The sequence below is a fragment of the Euphorbia lathyris genome, chromosome 2 (genome assembly GCF_963576675.1).
Source record: "Euphorbia lathyris chromosome 2, ddEupLath1.1, whole genome shotgun sequence".
In the NCBI taxonomy this organism is placed as follows: Eukaryota; Viridiplantae; Streptophyta; class Magnoliopsida; order Malpighiales; family Euphorbiaceae; genus Euphorbia; species Euphorbia lathyris.
Genome location: NC_088911.1, coordinates 24,932,610 through 24,956,442, shown reverse-complemented (window position 1 = coordinate 24,956,442; position 23,833 = coordinate 24,932,610). Strand labels below are relative to the sequence as shown.

Here is a 23,833-nt window from a genome sequence, read left to right as displayed (position 1 = left end):
AACCTCTTTGTTGATTTACAATTAAAATCATCATGTTCGTCTTTAATCTGTATCACAATCCAAAAGTGCATATTTACTCAGACTAATAACCTGTGCATGCATGTTTTTCCTTCCTTCCCAGAGCATGACCAAAGACCCCACAATATGAAAATGGTTTCAACCAACTTTGTTTGGCTATTACTATGGTATTGTCATTAAACTTTAGAATTAGACATTAAAGTCTTTAAAGTTTTGTTTTCACCAAAATAAAGTCATAAGGACTATTTAATGCCCATATAGCTCCAAAAAGGTAATGTGAACGATTATAAAAAGACCCCAATACCACCTGTTTGCCACGCATAAAAGTTTTAGCCACGTATCAGACACATGCATATTTACCATGTGATAAAGAATTAAAAAAAATAACCATAGAATAAACATCGAGTCCTGATTTTCTTCAGAAACCAAATAAAAATCTTATTTATAAAAGTCTTATAAAACCCAACAAATTCAAAATCTTCAAGCAAAGCTTTATTCGAGTCCTGATTTCAAATTGTGGCAATAAACTTCGAGTTTGTTAAGTTCTTTTACTAGTTCATACATGATATTCTTTAATATTAAAGCTTCGAAATCTCCACAATCTGCTGAAACCAAATAAAAATACTTTTTAACCCATCTTTGAATACACCATAATTTTCATCTGATTCATGGCGTTTCTTAGAGTTGGTTGATGCTTAATCATTATCTCTCTTGGTTTACTTCCTCTCTTCATTTTGTTTGTCTTCTTTCGCATTTTTAAATTTGCCAAAAACAAAATGTAAACAAACAAAAAAATACTAAAATTTCTGTTTTTAAGTTTTTAATTTATTGCCACGTGATAGATATGGTCTGTCACGTGACAAAAAATATCATGCGTGACAGATATGCGATATTGAATTAAGTCCTTTAACAATTGTTTATATCATATTTCCTGTGTCACTTGACAATAAAATAATTATTATGATTTTACGGTGGTCGGAATAAAATTTTAATAATTTTATTATCTTATTTTAAAACTTAATAATCATGATATGACAATGATAAAACTTAAGTGATCACGAGTGCTTGATAACCGTCCAAATAGTGAACTAATTCTGGTACCTATTAAATAGTGTAATAATAAGCTCAGGGCCTCAAAAATAGAAAATAATAACTATATAAGGGATGAATTCCAATTTATTTACTTGCTTTAAAGTGATTAAGGGTTTTAAGTCACTTAAGTTAGATTTTGAATTGGAATAGCGCACGCAAAAAAATTTCAATTGACAGATGATTCATCTAAAAGATATATGAGGAGCCTTAAAATGAAAAACCGGACAAATTAAAAAAAAATACAATTAAGACTCTGTGATATGTTCAGTCGAAGCATTTAATTTTGCAATTTTCAGCTTAATTAAACATTAATTTCAATATTCTAAGCATAAACTTAGTTTTTTTTGTGTGTGTAATTAATCCGATTATTAATGATTTTGATATATTAGGGATCCAATTTACTTCTAAAATAATTGTAATACCCTGATCCAATACCATGTAGATATTATCCGCTCTGGCCCAAATCCAACATCTTGGACCTCACGGTTTTAAAACGCGTCTGCATGTATTGGATTCACATCTTACTAATAAGCCTCAATCACTCCCTCTCCATTTCTGATGTGGGATTCAGTTCATTCCTGCCTCCATCGGCATCCCTTAGGGCCGCTCCTTGCTCAGGCCTCCTTACCCCGACGCCACCCATTCCGGATCGGGTCGTTACAGGCCCACCAGCTTCCGCCTGGTTCGTCCCCGAACCACACATCGTACGTGGAGAGTCGGCTCTGATACCAATTGTAACACCCTGGTCCAATACCATGTAGATATTAGATGCGTTTTAAAGCCGTGAGGCCCAATGTGTTGGAATTGGGCCAGAGCGGACAATATCTACATGGTATTGGATCAGGGTGTTACAATAAAAGTTGGAAAAATTTACATATAAATTCACTTTTAAAAAACTATATACAATTATATCAAGTAATAATTTTGAATTATATCGAACTAGTAAAATCAGTACTTTTTATATATTTTAAGGATTAAAATTTATAAATTAGAAGTCTATAATATATTTTTTAGGATTTATGAATGATAAATTAGGATCTAGAATTTTTAAATTATAATATAAAATCATAATATATAGAAAATAATGACATATTAAGAATTAAGTCTGATGATATGATTTAGTTGTAATTTTGTACTTATGTATTTAACCCATAAAAGTTAGGGTGAAAATTGGGCTTTAAGCCTTTATAATAATGGCTCAGGTAGTCAAAGGTAATGATAAGACAGATAATCTGCTACACATCTCTTATAAAAGTTGGGCTTAGCCCCAACACAAGAATAGCCTATAAAAACAGTTTATACACATGTTCAACCTATATATATATATATATATATATATATATATATATATATACTTTCATAAAAAAAAAAAACCTATATATTATACAAAGAATTTTTTTTAATAGAAATTGGGGCGAGACAGAACTTGAACAGGGTGAGCATCCATAACCCAAGAACTGACAAACTCGTAATATATTAATAAAAGAAAAAAGTGAGTGTTTGAACAAGAAAAAAGAAAGAAAAACAAACAAAAAGAAGTGAGGAGGAGAAAAGATAGGAAAAGTAAAAAAAAAAACGCAAGTGTAAAATATATACAAAGAATTTAATCTCTCTATTTGTCTATGTTTTCTTTTCTGTTGTATTTTTATGTAATTTTTTTTTCACGCTTTCCATTTTTTTACTTTTACATCATTTATGTTTTCACGATTTTTTTATTTTTATGTTTTTTTCACATTTTTTTACAGAACAAAAAGAAACGAATAATGGAGTAGGAACTAAAGAAAAAGAGTTAGAAAAAGGTTTTACTAATATTTTCATAACCAATCAAACATTGGAAAATTAAAAAAACTTTTTCCAACATATTATTTTGCTATAAACAAACAGGGCCTAAATGATGTAATAGACATAGCCTGTATTTATGTAAGGTTTTATTCTTTACTTTTCTTGTTGTACTTGATGTTTTCGTATCTATAAAATGATGTATGCAATTTTTATCAAAAAAAACAAACAGAGCCTAAATCGATAATATTTAATCACAAATAATCAATAAAACAATATAATGGTATCAAACCAATATGACTAAGTAATCAAATTTTTTTTTTTTTTACAAGATTATGGTTGAGTTTTCTTTATATATAACCTCTTATATTTTAATTTTCCAATTAAAATTTATACTGAAAAATAATTATAAATATTATATAGAATGTTAACTTTGTTAACTTTAAGCTTTTACATTATTTATTTATTTATTATTATATATTAATAGGTATAATTTACCAACCATAACCCCATCTTCATATATTTACAAATTTCAAATTCTAGAAATAAGCTGACTTATACGCGAACCTGTCACAGATTTAATATTATTTTTTAGAGAAAATTACACAGAAATTCATCTTTTAAAAATTATTTACAAATATGTCAAATCATAATTTTAGATTATATCAAACTAGTAAAATCAGTACTTTTAATATTTTTTAAGGATTATAATTTATAAATTAGAAGTCTATAATATATTTTCTAAAGTTTATAGTTTATGAATTGACGTCTAGAATTTTTAAATTATAGTGTAAAATCATAATATATAGAGAATAATGACATATTAATAATTAAGTTTGGTGATATGGCTTAGTTGTAATTTTGTACGTAATTATGATATTCATATATTTGACACTATTTTTTATTCAAACCCGGCCCATGGAAAGGTCGTGCCTAAGCCGAGGGCTCAAACCTGAAAAGGGGTCTAAAAACCTAAAAAAATTAGTATTATACATATTTAAGAAAAATTAATAATTCATCAATACGGATGGGATGGGATCATGAAGTTCTACCAAGTCTTAAATATCAGCAATTCAATGCTTCATCTTAGTTCTTCGTGATAGACGAGGATTCTCAAAGGAGAGAAAATATTTTTGATGATAGATAATAGCATAAGAGTGATATGAATAGATAAAAATTGTGGAGCATATTTTTCATATTGAGTAAAAGTAGGTTATTTATTTATTTTATTTTTTGGTACATAAAAGTGGGTTATTTAATGAATGCAATAATATATGCATACCATTTTTAATGAAATATTTCTTTTTCATCCTTTATTTGAATCTATTTTAAATTTTTGAAAAAATACAAAAATAAACAGTCTGATTTAACCGATTTGTAAACATAGTCTCATAATTTAAGAGTTGATAAATTGATACCATACGTTTATCTCTATCTATACTATATATAATTACGGAAGCAGAGAGAAATGAGAAAAAATATTATAGAGGTCTTTTTTATGAGTTATTAATGTAGTAAAAAATCAGATTAAAAATATTTAATTAATTAAAAATAACAAATTTATATTTATAATATATTAAATAATTACTAGCCTATTAATTAAAATAATAAAAGAAAGCAAGAGTTACGGGAAGATGAAAAAACACAAAGCAAAGGAAATCCAAAAGTCACAAATAAACTTCTATATAAAGCATGATAGATATTATTCCACCATTATATTCATTGGTCACGATAGATAGTATTATATTTCTGAAGGTAAATATTCGATTTTTTTTATATGTTGTAGTTATTTTGTTCTCAATTATGTTGTTGTTTTATTTTTATTAAACAATAGTTATTATAGTTTCATTTTTCAGATTCATTTCTGTTGTTACCCAGGTTCTATACCTCTCGCTATCTTATCCATGTTTTCTTTTTTATTTGTCTTTTTTTTCCAAACTGGTAGCTTCAATTGAAGAAATCCGACAGAAATAGAAGATGCATGAACAACTAAAACCGGAAAACACAAAAGTGTCAAAAATTACAAGAAATTCTTATGTTTCTCAAGGTAATTATTCGATTTTTTTTTCATATGTTGTAGTTATTTTTATTCTCAATTGTGTTGTTGTTTTCTTTTTATTAAACAATAGTTGTTATAGTTTCATTTTTCAGAGATGAAATTCCATTTCTGTCGTTACTCAGGTTCCATACCCCTCGCTACCTTATCAATGTTTTCTTTTTTATTTGTCTTTTTTTTTAATAACTAAAATAAATTTTTTGTAAATTTGTATTCTTTTTTAGTATATGTTGTTAGGTGTTATTGTTTCGATTGCTAACTCTTAACTAAAATTTAGATTTTCGGCTTTATATGAACTCAATTTTTGGCTTTCTCAATTGTACTGTTGTTTTATTTTTATTAAACAATTGTTGTTATAGTTTCATCTTTCAGAGATGAAATTTCATTTCTGTCGTTATCCAGATTCCATACCTCTTGCTACCTTATCCATGTTTTCTTTTTTATTTATTTATTTTTCAAAATGACTAAAATAAAGATTTTGTATATTTGCATTCTTTTTTAGTATATGTTCCTAGGTGTTATTGTTTTGATTGTTAACTCTAACTAAAATTTAGATTTTCGGCTTTTTATGAACTCAATTTTTAGTTTTAGTTGAAGTTAGATTAATTTTTCTAATTCGGAACATGTTGAAATCCACTCATTTTTTTAGTTTGAGTTTAGACCTGTCCATGGGTCGGGCTGGGCCGGGTTCGGGCCGGGCCTGACGGGCTTTTAGGTAAAAATGCTTGTCCCAAGCCCAACCCAGCCCAGTATAATTTTAGGCGGGCTCGGGCCGGACTGGGCTCGGGCTTAAAAATCAAATCCCAAGCCCAACCCATATAAGCCCACCTAAAAAAATATACATAATTTTTAATTAAAAAAATCATATTTATACTTAAAATAAATATTTAATTATAAATATATAAATTTCCTAATTAATATTAATAAGGCGGGCCGGGCCGGGCCGGGCCGTGATATTTTGATATGTCCCAAGCCCGCCCAAAAAATAGACGGGCTTTACCGGGCCTGGGCCGGGCTGGGCCTAAGAGTAAATTTCATTGTCCAAGCCCGGCCCAAAGGACACGGGGCTGGGTGGGCCGGGCGGGTACCCGGGCCCGTGGACAGGTCTATTTGAGTTTAGCTAATTGATATGGATTGTATTTTTTATTTTTATGCATTTTGGTACAAATAGATATAAAGTTTCAGACGATAGTTGTTCATTGAAGTTTGAGACATATTAAATAAAATATTAAAGAGATATTGGAATATTATACTTACAATTAAGTTTATTTCAACATAAATTATGTTATGTTATTATTATTATTATTATCAAGAAGTTATTTTTTCCCAATTTTCTAGATAAGGAGATTGTAAAGGTCTAATACACTTGATAAGATGTTTATTCTTGAAGAATGTGGATTATGCTAGATACGAATTCAAAATCAAGGTAAATAAAAATAAATTTTGATGCTCAAAATCCTAAAAATATACATTAATTATGGATATTGAGATAATTGTTTTTGCAACATTGGCTTATATAATTTTTAACTATTATATTATGGTTCCTATAAAATTGTTAGTATTTCAAGAGTTTTTACCAGATGAAAATGAAATATGATCATAGGACAAATTATTGAAAAATATTAATTAAGAAAATATTATTATTTGAATCTCTTCAAATTCTCAAATGTTGAGCATATTGATTCTAATTAATATAATTAATTTCACATATTAATTATAAAACTTTTTTTTGTACTGAGTGGTTACAATTGCGATTTAATTCTATTTAACTAAAATTAATTTATGGACTTAATACTTCATTAAGAAAAAATAAAATGTTTAATTAATGGGCAAAAAATATTTTCACTCTCCTCTTTATACGCTTATGTCTCGACATTCTCTTTTATTTTAAAAAAAAAAACCCGAGAGGAAGATGGTTCTCTCCTAATTATCTTTTTCGTCCCTTCATTTTTTTTTCAATTCTTTTGTTTGTTTTTCTTACTTACAAAATTCAAGAATGTATAATTATTAAAAAATATTAATGAAGTCAAATAAGTGATATCTGCGAGTATGGCTGATATTCTATATAGTGAAAGAATGAAGAACAAATTGATCGAATGTCTTGATGAGATATTACGAGATGAAAATAAGAGAAATCATCATCTTAAACTGATTCAATTAGATATATTGGGTTATTGTAACAGGATGAATAATTGAATTCGAATACTTGGTGATCATGAAATTCCATCAACCAAAATAATTATCATCAAGATGAATTTGTGACTAATTCTTACGAATTTTATTTTGTTATATGTAACATATTGAATTGATAAAGTTTCTTCATATGCAACATTAGAAAAGTATTGATGGTAATAGTTTATAAAATAATATATTGATGTTGCTTCCATTTTAACATAGATTGTAATTCTTTTGTATCGTAGATATAATATTTAATTTTAATTGTAGTTTAATTCAATTTTTGTTTAACCTATATTGTAATTCTTTTGTATCGTAAATATAATATTTAATTTTAATTATAGTTCAATTCAAGTTTTGGTTTTTTATTATATTCTAATATATTTCTTAATTAATCTGCTATTTTATTATTATTGTTTCACAGAATATTTGGAATATGAAAATGTATTAAAATTCCTAAAAAGTACAAATCATTGAATTTTGTAAAAATAAATAAATCATCCATCTTTAATTAAAATTCTATAAAAAAAAGTAGTCAATTATTTTTAAAATTAATTTAATTTGAATTATCATTAAAAAATATATATTAATTTCAAATATACATAATATAAATTTTTTTCATAGCATGATATAAAATTATTTAAAAGTAAATATGTCAATTTATTTATTTATCTAAATTATATAAAAGTTTCATACCCGTGCATCGCACGGGTTTTCGACTAGTTAGCAAATAATTTCGCGGTTAAAAAATAACTGATAATTTTATCATTTTATTTTTTAATATTTGGTTTCGCCTCCTCGACTGTTCAAATTTTTTTTCTCTTCTATCATAATAAAACGGTTTCGTTTTAATGTATTGACTAAAAAATTAAAAATGTCTAACGAGAAAAGTGTGGATATATTTATTTTTCTATAAGTTCAACGCTAATTTCATAAATTTACAGATTACCTATCAATGAGGGCTAAATTTTGACGGAGTGGGGAATCGAACCTCAAACCTTTCAAACAGAGCTTCAACGTCTTACCACTCGGACCAACCTTCATTGGCTAGAATGCAAATTAATAACCCAATGAAATCAAGAAGAACACTACTTAGGGATTTCATTTTCAATAGAAAGCCAGAGAAGAGAAGAAAAAATTGAATTGTTATTATCTAAATCTCTCTGTGAGACCACCTTATCCCAATCTCCCTCTCCTTCTCTCATGCAACAGACTCTCACAATCTCAGATTCTGTTCATCGTGTTGTCTAATTCAAAATCGTTATTGGCAGAAAATATAGTATTTTTTCTTTTAAAATATTAGGCCCCTATTTGCTAAAGAGCGTTTTGGGATAAAAAGAGCGGTTTTGACCAACTTTAGCGGTTTGACCACTGAAACCGCTGATTGGAGTGTTTGGTGGAGAGAGGTTTGGGATGAAAACGCTAATTTAGAAAAAGCTCCTTTTAGGAGCTTTTTCAATTAGCGTTTTGCAATATTAAAATTAATGAACTTCTTTAACCCTAATTATTTTATGTATATTTTTATGTATAAAAAAAGAAATGCCTTTATTCGTCTTTTTGCACAAACTACTATTATCAATCAGCTAATTTTTACCAAACAGGTCTACACAAACAGCTAGTCAAATCAGCTAATGTAATCAGCTAACAGCTAACAGCTAATGTAATCAGCTAACAGCTAATTCCCAAACAGGGCCTAGGTATGAATTTTTTTATTATTGGAAAATAAAATCCTACAGTAAACTCATTTTTTCCCCCTCTGTTTGTTAATAGAAATAAACACATGGTATTTATTTGTCACTTTTAAACCATGAGATTATCATTGACGGATCTAGCTTAGAGACCGAGCGGCTCTGGCTCCCCAACTCCACCCCTGAATACCAGTGATTTCTGTTTTGGGAGTTCTATTAATTTTTTATTTATATTGATGTATTTGTAATATTATTTTAATATTTTTAAAACGAGTGTATTAGTATAAGTATAGTTGTAAGAACCGATCCAAACCAGTCCCAATTTCGGGCCGGAGATAGTTCGGCTTTTTATTCTTTAAAAACTGATCAGAACTGTTCAAACCAATTGGGTTAATCATAAATCGGTTGATCTAATGTCACTTGAACGGTTTGTTCCAATTAGATGTCAAATATTTTTACTTAAGAAAAAGTTAAGCAAGTCTTGTTGTTACAATAGAATGTACTCTTTCAAATATCATTCATCCCATCGAACGCTCTTTCAAGCAACCTCGTTAGAGATGCTTTAAGATTCATATTTTAATATAAAATGTGTTTGATTTAAATTTTGGAAACGGAAACAGAATGTGACAGAATCAAAATCGGAATGACTATTCATTTAATATGTTTGGTTCAATATAGAATTGGAATAAGCTGTTTGGTTCTTTAGTGGCAAAAAGTATAATGAAACCCTTGAACTTTACTTGTTTTAAGGATCAAGTCCCTAATCAATTATTTTCCACATTGAACCTTTGATCATTGATTTTGTTATAGATTTGGCCGGTATTTAACTTTTCCGTCGAGTTTGGAAGGGAAGAAGATCGATTTGACAATTCTAATGCTGAAAATCACAAAATGGGAGAGAAAAAGATTGAGTTTCGAAGTACCTACTGGAAATTAATTTCTGTAATTTCTTCTTACTTTTTACTCTTTATCTATCCTAGTTAATAAACTCTTATTTTTATTTGTCCACGTCAATAAGCCGAATCTCTCTAACGATGTGTGCTGCTCAAACTCAATAGAAAAGTTAAATAATGGCCGAATCTATAACAGAATCAATGATTAAGAGTTCAATGTGGAAAAATAATTAATTAGGAGCTTGATCCTTAAAACAGGCAAAGTTGAGTACTTAACTATGCTTTTGCCTTCTTTAACTATAGGAATCATAAAATTTATTAAAAATAATTTAATAAATAATAATAACTATAATTTCAGTTAAACTAAAAAATATATACAAAAATTTAAATTATCCAGAAAAATAAATTCATGATTTTCTAATGATAACTTTTTCTTTTACTATAAACTAGTAGGAAATATATTTGCATATAATATGGGGAGAATTACTAAACTAGCCTCTTTTAAGGAGTTAGTTTACATTTCTAGCTGATTTCAAAAAAAATTCCAAAACTAACATATTTCAACAAATTCTTCCATCTTTGCCTTCATTATTCCTAAACAGAACTTCATCTCTCTAACGTATCGAATGCTACGATAGGAAGAGGAGGAAGAACGAGAAGCGACGGCGGCACACTCAAAGAGGTGGAGAAGCGAAAAGCGGCGATAGGAAGAGGAGGTGAAGAAGGCGAACGGAGAATGGGAGAGGAGGAAGAAGGTGACCATTTTTTCGGCAATCTTGTCCCAATCTATATTGTTTCACTTCCTTTTTCATGTTTTTCCTGGTCGTGCGAACCCCAAAAATAGTGACATTGTTATCTGAAAATGCATTTTGGTTGGAATATCAGTTTCAGATTTTTTTTCCCTGATAGTGTCGATATTTGTAGATATCTATAGATATCGACAACACATATCTACAAAATATCTACAAATATCTACAAATATCTACAAATATCGACACTGTCAGGGAAAAATCTGAAACTGATATTTCAACCGAAATGCATTTTCAGATAACAATGTCACTGTTTTTGGAGTTCGCACGACCAGAAAAAACATGAAAAAGGAAGAGAAACAATATATATTGGGACGAGATTGTCAAAAAAAGGGTCGTCTTCTTCCTCCACTTCCGTTCGCCGTTCGCCTTCTTCTCCTCCTCTTCCTATCGCCGCCATTCGCCTCTCATTCTTTCTCCTCGCCGTTCGCTTCTCCTCCTCTTCCTATCGCCGCCTTTTGCTTCTCCACCTCTTTGAGTGTGCCGCCGTCGCTTCTCGTTCTTCCTCTTCTTCCTATCGCAGCGTTTGATACGTTAGAGATATGAAGTTCTGTTTAGAAAGAAGATGAGGGCAAAGATGGAAGTTCTCTGTTGAAATATGTTAGTTTTGTAAAAATAAATTTATTCTCATTCCATAATATAAGATATGTTTGATAAAGCTGAAAATTAAGTATTGAAAAAATAAATGTTGAATTTTTAAGAACTGAATATTATAACTGCTGAACGTATTGAATAATGTAAGTGAACATAAAATAAAGATTTATTGGAAAGAGTTTGGGACCATACAGAAGCATGGAAAGAACACAGCAACCAAGTCATCTTAGCTTTTCTTTTTACTAATCGATATGAGAGAGAGATTAATATATAAATAGCATCATCAATGAAGCCTGGGCCATCACTTGGGAATTGGAATATACGTGGTATCATCATAAAAGGCCAGTTCTCCGAATAACTCAATTATACGGTCTCAATCCGTGAGATTAATATCGACACAATCAAATATCAACCTGTTACAGCACAATCATTTCCAATCTCGTTGATGATGCGGAGCATTTCCAACACGAGCCGAAGAAAGGAGCACATTGTGCCGAAGCCAGCAACACGCCCCAAACAAGCACATGGAATGCTGATTTTCAGCCTAACACGTCGTGTCTGAGGGTGACACGTCGTGTCGAGCTCCCCAAACTTTCTGCCCGATGCTTGGATGATTAACACAACATGTCAATTCGCGACACACCGTGTCAGGACAGCTGACACGTCGTGCCACTATATGTGTGATGACTTTCTCACAGATTGTTTGGTGTGTTATGTTGAGAAAAGAATTTTTTATCGGTATCGAAAATAAAACAATTATATAATATTTTCATAATATGACACATCAGATGAGTAAATTGTCACCTGTTAGACATTAATTTTCTTATTATAGGTACACAAATACTTTTTACTCACTTTATTATATAATTTTCATTTTATATTGTTTATTTTATTTTTATATGTTGAAGGAGCATTTAATTTTTTTTATACACGATCTAATCTCCGGCCCTTTAGGTCGTGGCTCCATCACTGCTGGTAAGATATATAATCCATAATAAAAAAAATAGTGATATGAATTAAATTGACTGGCTCAAAGAAATGGTTGTTCCAAAGTTGGCTAACAAATTAATTGGCTTTTTAAACTTTAAAGATATATCATTTGTTTATAAATTTACTTAGAAAGTTTGTTTCAACTTTTCAAATAAACGTTTAGCGTTTCAGTCTAAACCACAGAAAACGTTTGTTTAGGTCTATATAATCGTAGCGTTTAATTTTTTTTTTAACTGCAGCATTTTGGAGCTTAATACGAAAGCCCGTTTTTTTTGAATTTTTTATGAACAGCTGTTTGTTTGTTATTGACAAAATTATCTTTTTTCCTTCTATTTCTATTTCTATAACATAATTATCGAAAGAATAAAGTTTTATTGCGCTCAATGATATTTTTTTTAATTTTTTAATTTAGATTATTTTTATTAAGGTGTGTAATCTAATTTTATTTGCTGATTAATTAAAAACATGTCCATATTAGACATTTTTAAATACTAACAGCACAGTTTAATATAATTTTATCAAATATTAATAATTAAACAGCTAATAACAAACAGTTAACAGCAACATCAAAGAGCTTACTGCGATCACTAACAGCAACAACTATTAGGGAGTGTTTGGTTACTTACTTTTCACCTCCAGTTTGCCTTTTCACTTTAAAAGGTAGAGTTTTAGGTGTTTGGTTAGACACATCATGTTTGCCTTTTACAGTTGAAAAGTTTTTTTTTACAAAAACAGAGAATCCATGCTTTTTGGAAAAACAGCTTTTTCCAAAGGCAAATAACAAACCGTAACAACAACCAGCAGGAACAACAAATAACAAGTAACCAAATGGATTCTTACTAAAAACTGAACCAAACATACCATTGATATTAATATGATTAATTTTTTATTATCATGTGACAAAATGAAAAATGTTTAAATTGATATCGAGTTTAATTATCAATAAATTATTATAAACACAATTAAAAATTTAATAGATCTGCAACTAAAAAAATAGATCAGTTGGAAGTAGTACTAATGAGATATTTTTAAGTTGTAGTTAATTGTTTTTTTTTAAAGGAAATTGAGGTCGGTGATGCATTAATGAAATATTTGCAATTGGGATTGGAATATTCGGAAGGCACGTGCGGTGTGTTTTGCAGCATGTTATTAGTTTTGGACGTTCTCAATTATTGATAAAGGTAGTAGCCTACCTTACGTCATCTGTATCTTTTTCTTTTATTTCATTTTCATGTATATCCTATTATCCTCTCCCGATTCTATCTCTTGCACTTGCACATTGTAAATATGTAATAGGTAATTACCAAATTGTGCATTTCTCTCACCTTTTTTTTTATATCCACAAAAATAATAATTATATTTTCCACATAATAAGGTATTTCTTTTACTATTCAGTTCACTTTTAATTCCTAAGATAGTTTTCTCTAACACACTTGCGTAGCCAATAAAGATAAAGTATCAAAATACTCTATGGTTTTTGAAGAGTATTTCCTCAGTTCTACTATACATGTTGTTTTAAAGAATTTTTTATTTATTTCGTAATATATGTTATTTTGATTCAATCCATACACATTAATTGAGTTTTACTAAATATACCATCGTTTAAGTTTCTTTTTTTATTTTATTTTGGGAAGGGATAAAAATTAATTAATGGATATAATTAATACAAGAATAACAAAGTCTTTTAGTTAAAATTAATTGTTTTTCTTAATTCTTGTGTCTTAACCTTAAAACACATGTATTGTGGAACATAGGGAATATCAATTTAGGTTTCACGTACAAAATAGCACCAATATAGGCTTAACATTTAAAAAGGTATCAATTTAGGCATCGAGAACGGATTGGACACATCATTTCTATTACTCCGTTAAGTTTTTATTTCTCACTCCACGTACAATTGATAGAACTTAATGGAGTAATATCTAGACCTGGCAATTATCGTGTTCGAGTCGTGTTCGTGTCGTGTCATTTCGGGTTCGTGTCAAAAAGAGTAAACCCAAACCCAACCCAAAAACTTTCGTGTCAAAGTCGTGTTAACCTATTCGGGTTAGTGTCGATTTCGTGTCGTGTTTTCGGGTTACATGTAATTTTGTTATGCGTATATATTAATAATAACTCTTAAAAATATAAGAAGATTTGGTACTGTTTTTAAACATTTTATATCATTTTTAGATTAGTATGCTAACAATAATTATCGAAAAGTTCGATAATATCATGTTAGAGGGTTATGTAATGTGTTTATAACAATTTAGGAAATTCAAATTAATATTTGCAATTAATAATTATAATTTTATTATCTTTATTAATAAAGTGACATAAAAAAACATGAGAGAATATAACAATAATTTTCAATATCCGTGTCATTTCGTGTCGTTTTCGGGTTCACATATCAACACTAACCCAACCCAAAAATTAGCGTGTCAGTTTCGTGTCAACCCAAAAATGACCCATTACCTATTAAGCTCAACACTAACACTAAAAATCCGTGTCGTGTAATCGGGTCGTGTGTCATTTTGCCACCTCTAGTAATATCAATGACGTTGATCATTGATATATACAAGGTAGACAATACATAAAAGATACTCAATTCATCCATATTGCTCAACTAAGCTTTTACACAATTCAGTAGCTATTTCCATCACTGACTTAGGCATTGGAGCGGGGTCACCGATTCTCGACCCCTTTTTGACACTTTTATCTCTTATTTCAGGCATAAAAAATAGTTAACAAGCGTAACTCAGATTCCCTCACGTCGAATTGGTGTAGTGAACTTGGATCTGAAAAATCTACGCGATTACTGAGTTGAATAGTTTCATAATTCCACCATTTTCTGATATTCCTTCGACCTCATCACAACCCACAATGGAGCCTTAGTGGAGGCAAATGACAACGTAATACAGCCACTTCTAGTCACCTTTGAGTTCAATTAACAAATAGGGACATGGTTTGGATTCTCTAGGTCTAGAACAATGAAAGTTCATGGATGGGATAACAAACAACTTAATTACAACCTAAGTTCAGTTTAGAAGTTAATGAACATCCTTAGGACTGAACATGCTTCTGAAATAGAGGTCGTAAAGGCAAGACTCCATTGTATGCTCTACCGGACATCATATCATATGCACTTGCCCATGAAAAGAGAGATCTGTCTTCAGACTCTCATCAAGACGCAACTAGGGGTAGATCAAGAAAAGGAGAGCGTAGCCTGTGTAACCGAAGGTGCCATCATTTTAAAATTTCACCTCGTATGCTTCACCACTGTTCAAATGGACCCAGGTCTCTTAAGCGCAAAAGAGATATCTGAACAAACTCTATCGAATCCTATTTCAGAGACCATAAGAAGAACTACATCAAAGCTTCGGGTCCAAGATCTAATGATCGATGGCAACCCAAATCGGATAAAAAAAAAGGGAGATGGTGAATCCCTTCTTATTGAGGAATAGATGTACAATCTCATATGTAAAGAGCTTTAGAATGCCATGGTGGATGTAGGGATTGACTCTAAGATTCCTAAAATAACAGATATCAACACACCATTTTACGTGGACATTATGGTTAAACATATGTCCAGAGGATTCAAATATCCCATATTAAAGTAGTATAGTAGGCTGACAAATCCAACTATGTATGTCAAGAATTTCCAAAGGGCCTTAGAAACCACCACTGCTACAAATGCACTTATTTATAGACTTCTCCCTACAATACTCAATGAGTCTGTCGCTTATTGGCATGACCAACTCCTCCCTAGCTCCATCTAGACGTTCAATAACATGGGAAATGAGTTTGCCGAATATTTCATCACGTCCATCCCTGAGAGCAAAACCATGTAAGACCTAAACTACTTAGTACAAGAGCCCCACGAGGATCTTGAGGAGTGGGTTGAAAGGTTTGAAATGATATAAATTCAAATTCATGAACTAGAGCTATAGAGACCATGACTTTCAACTGTTGAAGCAAAGACTTGACAAAAGAGCTTACAACACGTTGACACAAAACATTTCCTCATCTCATGCAATGGGTCTGTGGCTTCGTAAAATAGGATAGGTAGTGCCAATTACCTTGATAAAAGATAGGTTAAGAACATTCTAAAGGAATTCAGGAATGATAGAGACAAAAGACCGATAATGATCACGTGAGCAAGTGGAGTGATGATTGCCTTGTAAGTAAACTTATCTTTTGTATCTGTCAAGTGTTGATGCATATGCAAGGTAACCATTGATTTGTTTATAGAAATTGAATATTCACCAAACTAATAACTCCAAAAACACAAAGATGAAGATCACAATTGATGATTGATTAATTAGATGGAAACAACAAATTTATAATCTTTATGCAGATTTATAAGTATAATTTAGAAATTGTACAATTGGACAATTGTCATTCTTTAGCTCTTTCATGCATTTAGCATGAGCATACGAACAATAAATTTCACTTCTCATTTCAATTTGACGATAACTTATCTTTCAATCGTATCATTGATGACCTTAAGCTAAAATTGATATTAGCTAAAACAATTAGAATTTGTCCTTTTTATCTCTTTATGTATATTGAATACATTTGCATTTCTATTTCCTTTTTCTTTTTTAAGAAAAGAAGGCTGCGGAACAAAGAGAGGGTCAATTATGTAAATCTGTTTTGTTGCCAGCAATTATAATTCATACAAAATAGTACTAAAAATCGTATAGACACGGAAACACGGAGTTTATCCAATGAGTGGACACATATTCATGTGGACCCACGCCCATAATATTCCAGCGGACCCCACCTCCTCCCCTTCCATTACATTTCCAATTCCTTCCTTCCTTCTTCCTATCCAAGCCTCCCGTCTATTTCTTTCTCTCTGGTTTGGTTTCTGCTACCCAACCCAAAAACTTCCCAACTTGCGACAATTACCAACTTACGCAACCTCCTTTCGCATTCGTCGGACGGCGGCGTTAGAATGACAACTAAAATTCCTGCATCACGGACTCGTGTGGGGAAATACGAATTAGGGAGGACCTTAGGCGAGGGCAGCTTCGCCAAAGTCAAGTTTGCTAAAAATGTCGATACCGGTGAGGCCTTCGCCATTAAAATCATCGACCGTGAGGAAATTCTACGCCACAAGATGGTCGAACAGGTTCGGCAGATAATTTTTGATTGTTTGTGTTTTCCGGGAACTGTTTTATTGCTTTCAATTCGAATTGTTTGGTATAGAGTAAATTTAATTATTATTATGAATGTTTATATTTTTTCAATTGTCAGTTCAAAAGAGAAATATCCACAATGAAGCTGATCAAACATCCAAATGTCATCAAAATCTATGAGGTACGATTCAAAGCTGTTTGGAAACAATCTGCTGCATAAGAAATACGAGACCTCAATTATGTGTTGTTATATGGTGGTTTAAACCGTCAAATGAAAATTTCACAGGATAAAGCTCAGAATTATGGTGCACGAAAATCATTTTCGGAAAATGGATACGAAACTGCCACGAAATTTCTAAAAATACAGATATTTATAAATATTAAAAATTTAATAATATATTCTTTTTGAGAAAAAAATATAATAATATATTTAAAAATTTTTAAAAAATAGATTTGTTCAATACAGTTGCTTTCATGGACCTTGATATATGCAACCGCTCGTTTCATTTTTTGATTCCATTCATCTAATCATGGGTGATATGTGGCATCACGGCATGTCTTATAAATTAATTGAAATTTAATATTTAATTCAGAAGTTAGAGTGTAAACAAGACTCAAGATTCAAGATTCGAGAACCACTAGAAGTAAAATATGAAATCAGAAATTGTGAAGAACAAGAAGGAAGAACAGAATTATAGGACAAGAATTATAGAGAAAAGAAACAGTTAAATTCTTTATATGGAAGAATAAAGATAAAGAATTATCAATGAATCAGGAAGTTCCAATTTTCCTAACATATGAATTACAAAATTGAATGTTTTTAGTCGAAATCCGCAGAGGAAACATGACCGGAAATGTTCTGTATCAGTTTCCAGGAGTTCCACTATCCGCCGGAAACGGTGAAATGCATATGCATCATAGGCTCAGAAAGTTTACCTGCATTAGTCGCTGTCGCTGGTTTTTCGGGATTTACAAACAAGCTTTTTGTGATTGAGTTTGTACTTTGCAGAGTCAGAAGCGCTATTTCAGTGAGCATGTTTTGACTCTATTTTTTCTTCTATATGCATAGGTTATGGCAAGCAAAAGAAAGATCTACATTGTTCTTGAGTTTATCGATGGGGGCGAGCTCTTTGATAAAATTGTAAGGACGACCTTTTTTTTTTCTTTCCCGAGTTGTCTACGCATATTAAGACTGCTATTTGATCTGCAGTAATAAAGGAAATTTTCTCATGTTGTTTATAATAATTATTGTTTTTGAGTTTTTGGTGCCACAAGAAATGATTGGTTTGTTGTTTATAGGCAAAGTTTGGAAGACTTAATGAGGATGAAGCCAGGAAATATTTTCAGCAGCTTATTCATGCTGTGGATTACTGTCATAGCAGAGGAGTGTTCCATAGAGATTTGAAGGTTTACTTAACATTATTTCCTGGATTATGTATAGATATTCTGGATTTTTGCCTCATACTTGACTGCTGCTATAATTCATCTCTAAATACTGCTCTGCATTTTCTTTGCAGCCAGAGAACCTTCTTCTTGATACATATGGTTATCTTAAAGTTTCAGATTTTGGGTTGAGTGCTTTTGCACCACAAGTTCGGGTAAGCACATTTCAAATAATGCAAACAAACTCGTTGTTAATGATTGTCTTTATGTGAATTGGTTGAATTAATAAGGAGAATTTTTTTATTGATTGCTCATATAGGTGATCTTTTTCTTCTAAGGATAGAACATATTGTAAAATCTATGCATATAAGATAATTATTTCTACATTATGTTCGATGGAGGTAGACTAAAATGTAACATTCTTTTATTTTTTCGGATTCTAGGGTGATGGCCTGCTTCATACTGCCTGTGGAACCCCAAATTACGTAGCCCCTGAGGTATCTGAGTATGACTTGATAGATATTTGATTCTCCAATACTGCAACTTATGTCTGTTGCGGCATATAATCCTTTCTTTTCCAGGTGCTGAAAGACAAAGGTTATGATGGTACAACGTCTGATATTTGGTCTTGTGGAGTCATTTTATATGTACTTATGGCTGGATATTTGCCCTTTGATGAGCCAAATCTTATGGGCTTATACAAAAAAGTAAGTGCTAGTAGAAATTTTGCTCACCTTTTTTTATGAATGGAACATGCACTGATATTTTTAAAAATTTAATTGCAGATCTGCAATGCGGATTTCACATTTCCACCATGGTTTTCATCAGGTGCAAAGAAACTGATAAAGCGGATTCTTGATCCAAACCCTCTTACAGTGCGTTCCGGAATCTTTTTCTTGTTATTCTTTGCTTTTGGGCCTTTGGCACTTGTTTTAGGAGTGAACCTTAAGAAACAGGGATGTACCTGATATGATGATGCATCATTCTTGTCTTAGGATATTTGTGTCTCACCAAAGTAGTGATTCCTTTTTCTGCAGCGGATAACCTTCTCAGAAATTTTTGAAGATGCATGGTTCAAGAAAGGTTACAAGCCTCCACACTTTGAGCAGGATGATGATGTAAATAATGATGATGTTGATGCTGCTTTTAATGACTCAAAGGTGAGATCATTAATCAAAGGTCTTATTTTTCTTTTAAGTTTGATGATCATATAAATTAGTATTTGCCTCTTGTTATGCCTCATTTGAAAAGATATCTTGCCATTCAACATGCAAACCGTCTTTTCTTTTTGGAATTTATTGGGATTGGCTTGTTACTTGGTCTGTGCTTTATAGCCCAAAATGATAAATGAGAAAGACCTCCAGCTGAAGCTTTTTAATGTTGCAGGAAAATCTCATATCAGAAAGGAAGGAGAAGCCTGTGTCTATGAATGCTTTTGAGCTTATTTCGAAGACCCAAGGCTTTAGCCTTGAAAATTTGTTTGGAAAGCAATCGGTATGTATAACTACTTTCTTTTCCCCATTATTATTGGTTTAGTAATCCCTAAAGCTGGGTTCATTCCATGGTTGGGTTTACGGAGTAGGGATCAATCAGCGTTTTTTTGCACTTAAACATATGCATCTGATTGGTTTACTTTTATCATTGTTTGATTTCTAAATGATTATATTGATAGTTATTGTCAACTTTTGTTCTCTAGTATAAAATTTGTTGGTCATTGATAATGTTGATCTTATCTTCCCTCTCAATGATCTCTTTTCTGGTGTGCAACTTTAGGGCATTGTGAAGCGAGAAACCAGCTTTGCTTCCCATAGCCCTGCAAATGAAATTATGTCTAAAATCGAGGAAGCTGCAAAGCCTTTAGGTTTTAATGTTGATAAGCGAAACTACAAGGTAATAATCTTGGTTTGCCATGCAATGTCCAGAATTTTGTTTATCCGGAGAACTTTCCAGTCCAATTTATTTTTCTCCTTGATTTCAAATCATTGCAGATGAAGTTGAAAGGTGACAAAAGTGGGAGGAAGGGCCAGCTTTCTGTTTCTACAGAGGTAACGGCTTAACCCTTGATAGTCAATTGTTTCATACTCATAATGCATGAAATTGAGGACGGTTAATGCCTTTTCTGAATTTATATTCATCCATGGAAATATGAGGTTAATATTTGATGTCTAAAACTGAAGTTGTTATAATTGAGCATCTATGCATTATGGTGATATGGATATGTTTTGGAGCAATTTGTTCTACTGTCATTCATTGTTGAAGGAACAGAAAGATGTATGTTCTAAAGTAAAACATAAAAGAAATTATCTATATCAGTCTTGAAGTTATAAGCTTTCTCACTTCCTCGGTTTCTCCTGGAGGGGAAACACAGCTTTAGCTCGACTATTCGGCCTTTTTTTCTTTAGTTTATGCCACAATGTTGTTTCCCTTGTTAAATAACTCCACAATAGTTAATCAGAACATTCCAGGCTTCATATTACACACGTTTCTAACTTATGATTGCTTATGGTATCAGGTATTCGAGGTGGCACCCTCATTGCACATGGTAGAACTTCGGAAAGTTGGCGGTGATACATTGGAGTTTCACAAGGCATGTCAATATTATCATTTCGGTTTTTGGATACATTTCACCGTCTAAGATAATTTAGAAGCAAATAATAAAATTCCTAATCATAGTACTGCCTTAGCAGATTTATAAGTAAACGTTAATTTTTCTGTACTGATTCTGGATATCTCTGTGTTTATGTGGCAGTTTTACAAAACGTTCTCCTCCGGGTTAAAAGATATAGTGTGGAAATCTGAAGGAACCATAGAAGGACCGAAGTAATCTTTCTGTTTCTCTCTGTGTTTGGCATATGCAACTTTTTATAGCAGACGTAGTCAACTCAATTATCTTCTTTTTTTTTGCAGGTTATGACAGTTGTGATATAAGATCCATTTCTTAACTTGGAGCTGTTTTGCACATAGGCACCTGTAATTGCACATTGCAAGCAAAGCAAGGGCGTGTTTGTTGGTTTTAAAATCAAGGAAGAAAGGAGTTGTTTTGTGTGGTAAATTTGCAATTTTTTGGTCCACTCCAACCTTTTCTTCAGCTGATTTATGTAACCAAATCCACGAAAATTAGTGAACTGGACTGGACTGCATTTAATTGGAGAAATCTTCTGTTAAGTGCTTAAAATCTTGGCATGACTATTGTTGTAACATTTTATTACTTGAAATAAAGCATATACATGCTAATAAATTATAGTAATTAAGTTGGATGTCTATACGATCGAAAACTGGTTAAAGGCATATACATTTTTATTCTTGCTAAGAACCAAATGTTTAATAAATATAAATCTATGAAAACAATTTTACTATGTATAAAGTAAATGTGCATATTGAGTTTTTTTTAATCTTTTTTATTTATTTGTAACAGTGGAAAATTTCATATTTCTCTAAATGCATGCAGAATACATCAAATTTGATAATCGGTTCTGAAACTAAATAAACTAAACATTCCTTTCTTATAAAAATGAAATATAATATATTTTTTTTCTGAAGAAATGAAATATAATATGATGAGAAAATAAAAACTTGTTAATCGAGTAAGAGATACACATGTGATAAAAATAATCAGAATAGTATGTTCTGTTAAACTTTACCACCGTATTATCTTATCAACCTTTATGAATGAATCTGTTAGTATCTGGATCTCCTTTCCAAGCAAAACATTCGGTCCCTCTTTATTTATTCGGACATTCATTATTTTATTGTTCAGACCAAACCTTCCGTCTTTGTCGAATCTCTTCATAAGAGATGTTCCATTGCAATTAAGTATTTAACAATCGGACAAATATAAGACCTCATAAATATAAAGTAGGGTTAATTATAAATAACTACTCTATGGTTTGGCCGATTTGCGTTGTGGTACTTTTTTTTTTTTGTTTTGCAAATAGGACCTCGTGGTTGTCACCGTTAGCAAAATCAAGGAAACGGCAGTTTGACTGTTAAATTGTAGGGGTATTTTTGGAAACAATTTTTTTTGACTTTTTTGTTGACTTCATCTTCTTCTCTTCTTCGTTCTTCTTCTTCCATTTTATGTTCTTCTTCTTTCATTTTCTCCTCTTCTCCCTTTCTTTTCTTCTTCTTCTTCCTTATTTCTTCTCTTCGTCTTCCCCTTTTTTTATTTTTTTATTCTGGAAATTCCAAACGTGAAGAACGTTCTTCACGTCTGGAATTTTCAGAAATTCCAGGATTTCTGGAAATTCTAGAATTAAAAAAAATTAGAAAAAAAAGAAAAAAATAGAAAGAAGAAGAGAAGAGAGGAGGAAGAAGAAGAAGAAAAGAGAGGAGGAGGAGGAGGAAGAAGAAGAAGAAGAAGAAAACGCAGAAGAAGAAGAGAATCAACGATGAAGGAGAGAGGAGGAGAGAGAAAAAAAATTAAAAAATCGAATTTTCTAAATTGTCCATGTGCCACGTCAGCTTTTTAACGGATTTTCTGCCGTCTCCTTGATTTGTATAACGGCGACAACCACAGGGAGGTGTTTGCAAAAAACATACCACAGGTACCACATCGCAAATCGGTCAAACCACGGGATAGTTATTTGTAATTAACCCTATAAACTATTGAATCTTGTTATTTTTATTTTATATGTGCATTAGATTATCTCTTTTTAAGTAATAGATTAAAACCACGTATTTAAACCTCTTATAGAGGTTTGCTGCTCTCCCCCGCCTAGCAATTTCCGCAACTGAAGGATTGCCGATGTGGTGGACTCTGATGGGGACTGGATTTGGTCTATGTTTGATTCCTTCTTGAGCCTTGATTCTCTCCTCAGAATCAGGAGAGTGAAGATTAGTAACCTTGAGGAGGACAAGGATAGGTATTGCTGGGCCCTGACAAAAAATGGAGCTTACTCTTGCAAGTCTGCCTTTGAAGCTTTTACTCTTGACAGATCCGACCCTCTTTCGGACACTTGGAAATCCATTTGGGCTCTGAAAATCCCTTACCGAATGAGGAGCTTCCTGTGGCTTGGAGTCAATGACAGATTGCTGACTAATTCAGATAGACATAGACGTCACTTGTCGGATTCAGGTGCTTGCAGTAGATGCAGAGGCCAAGTTGAATCTTTGTGCCATGCCCTTAGGGACTGCCTTAAGAGTAAGGAGGTTTGGCAGAAAGTTCTTCCGCACCACATTCTCCCCTCCTTCTTTGCCTACCCTGAGAATGACTGGTTCTCCAATGGGGTTAAAG

At 31.6% G+C, this 23,833-nt stretch overlaps 1 protein-coding gene across 1 annotated transcript; it reads left to right on the top strand.

The window, feature by feature from the left end:
• The first annotated feature begins 16,901 nt into the window (after positions 1–16,901).
• Positions 16,902–21,861, top strand: LOC136217400 (CBL-interacting serine/threonine-protein kinase 9). The gene is made up of 15 exons (XM_066004001.1): positions 16,902–17,210; positions 17,336–17,398; positions 18,287–18,358; positions 18,517–18,624; positions 18,735–18,815; positions 19,044–19,097; positions 19,182–19,307; positions 19,386–19,475; positions 19,638–19,760; positions 19,987–20,094; positions 20,374–20,490; positions 20,589–20,645; positions 21,113–21,187; positions 21,350–21,420; positions 21,508–21,861. Exons 1-15 carry the CDS (start codon positions 17,034–17,036, stop codon positions 21,512–21,514), a joined length of 1,329 nt encoding a protein of 442 aa, XP_065860073.1. The 5' UTR covers positions 16,902–17,033; the 3' UTR covers positions 21,515–21,861.
• The last annotated feature ends 1,972 nt before the right edge of the window (positions 21,862–23,833 follow it).

Bases quoted from the DNA above. Each gene is read 5' to 3' on its own strand.
- LOC136217400 (XM_066004001.1), top strand. From the start codon at position 17,034: ATGACAACTAAAATTCCTGCATCACGGACTCGTGTGGGGAAATACGAA. The intron at 17,399-18,286 runs GTACGATTCAAA...CTATATGCATAG, and splicing joins ATGTCATCAAAATCTATGAG to GTTATGGCAAGCAAAAGAAA. The intron at 20,095-20,373 runs GTATGTATAACT...GTGCAACTTTAG, and splicing joins ATTTGTTTGGAAAGCAATCG to GGCATTGTGAAGCGAGAAAC.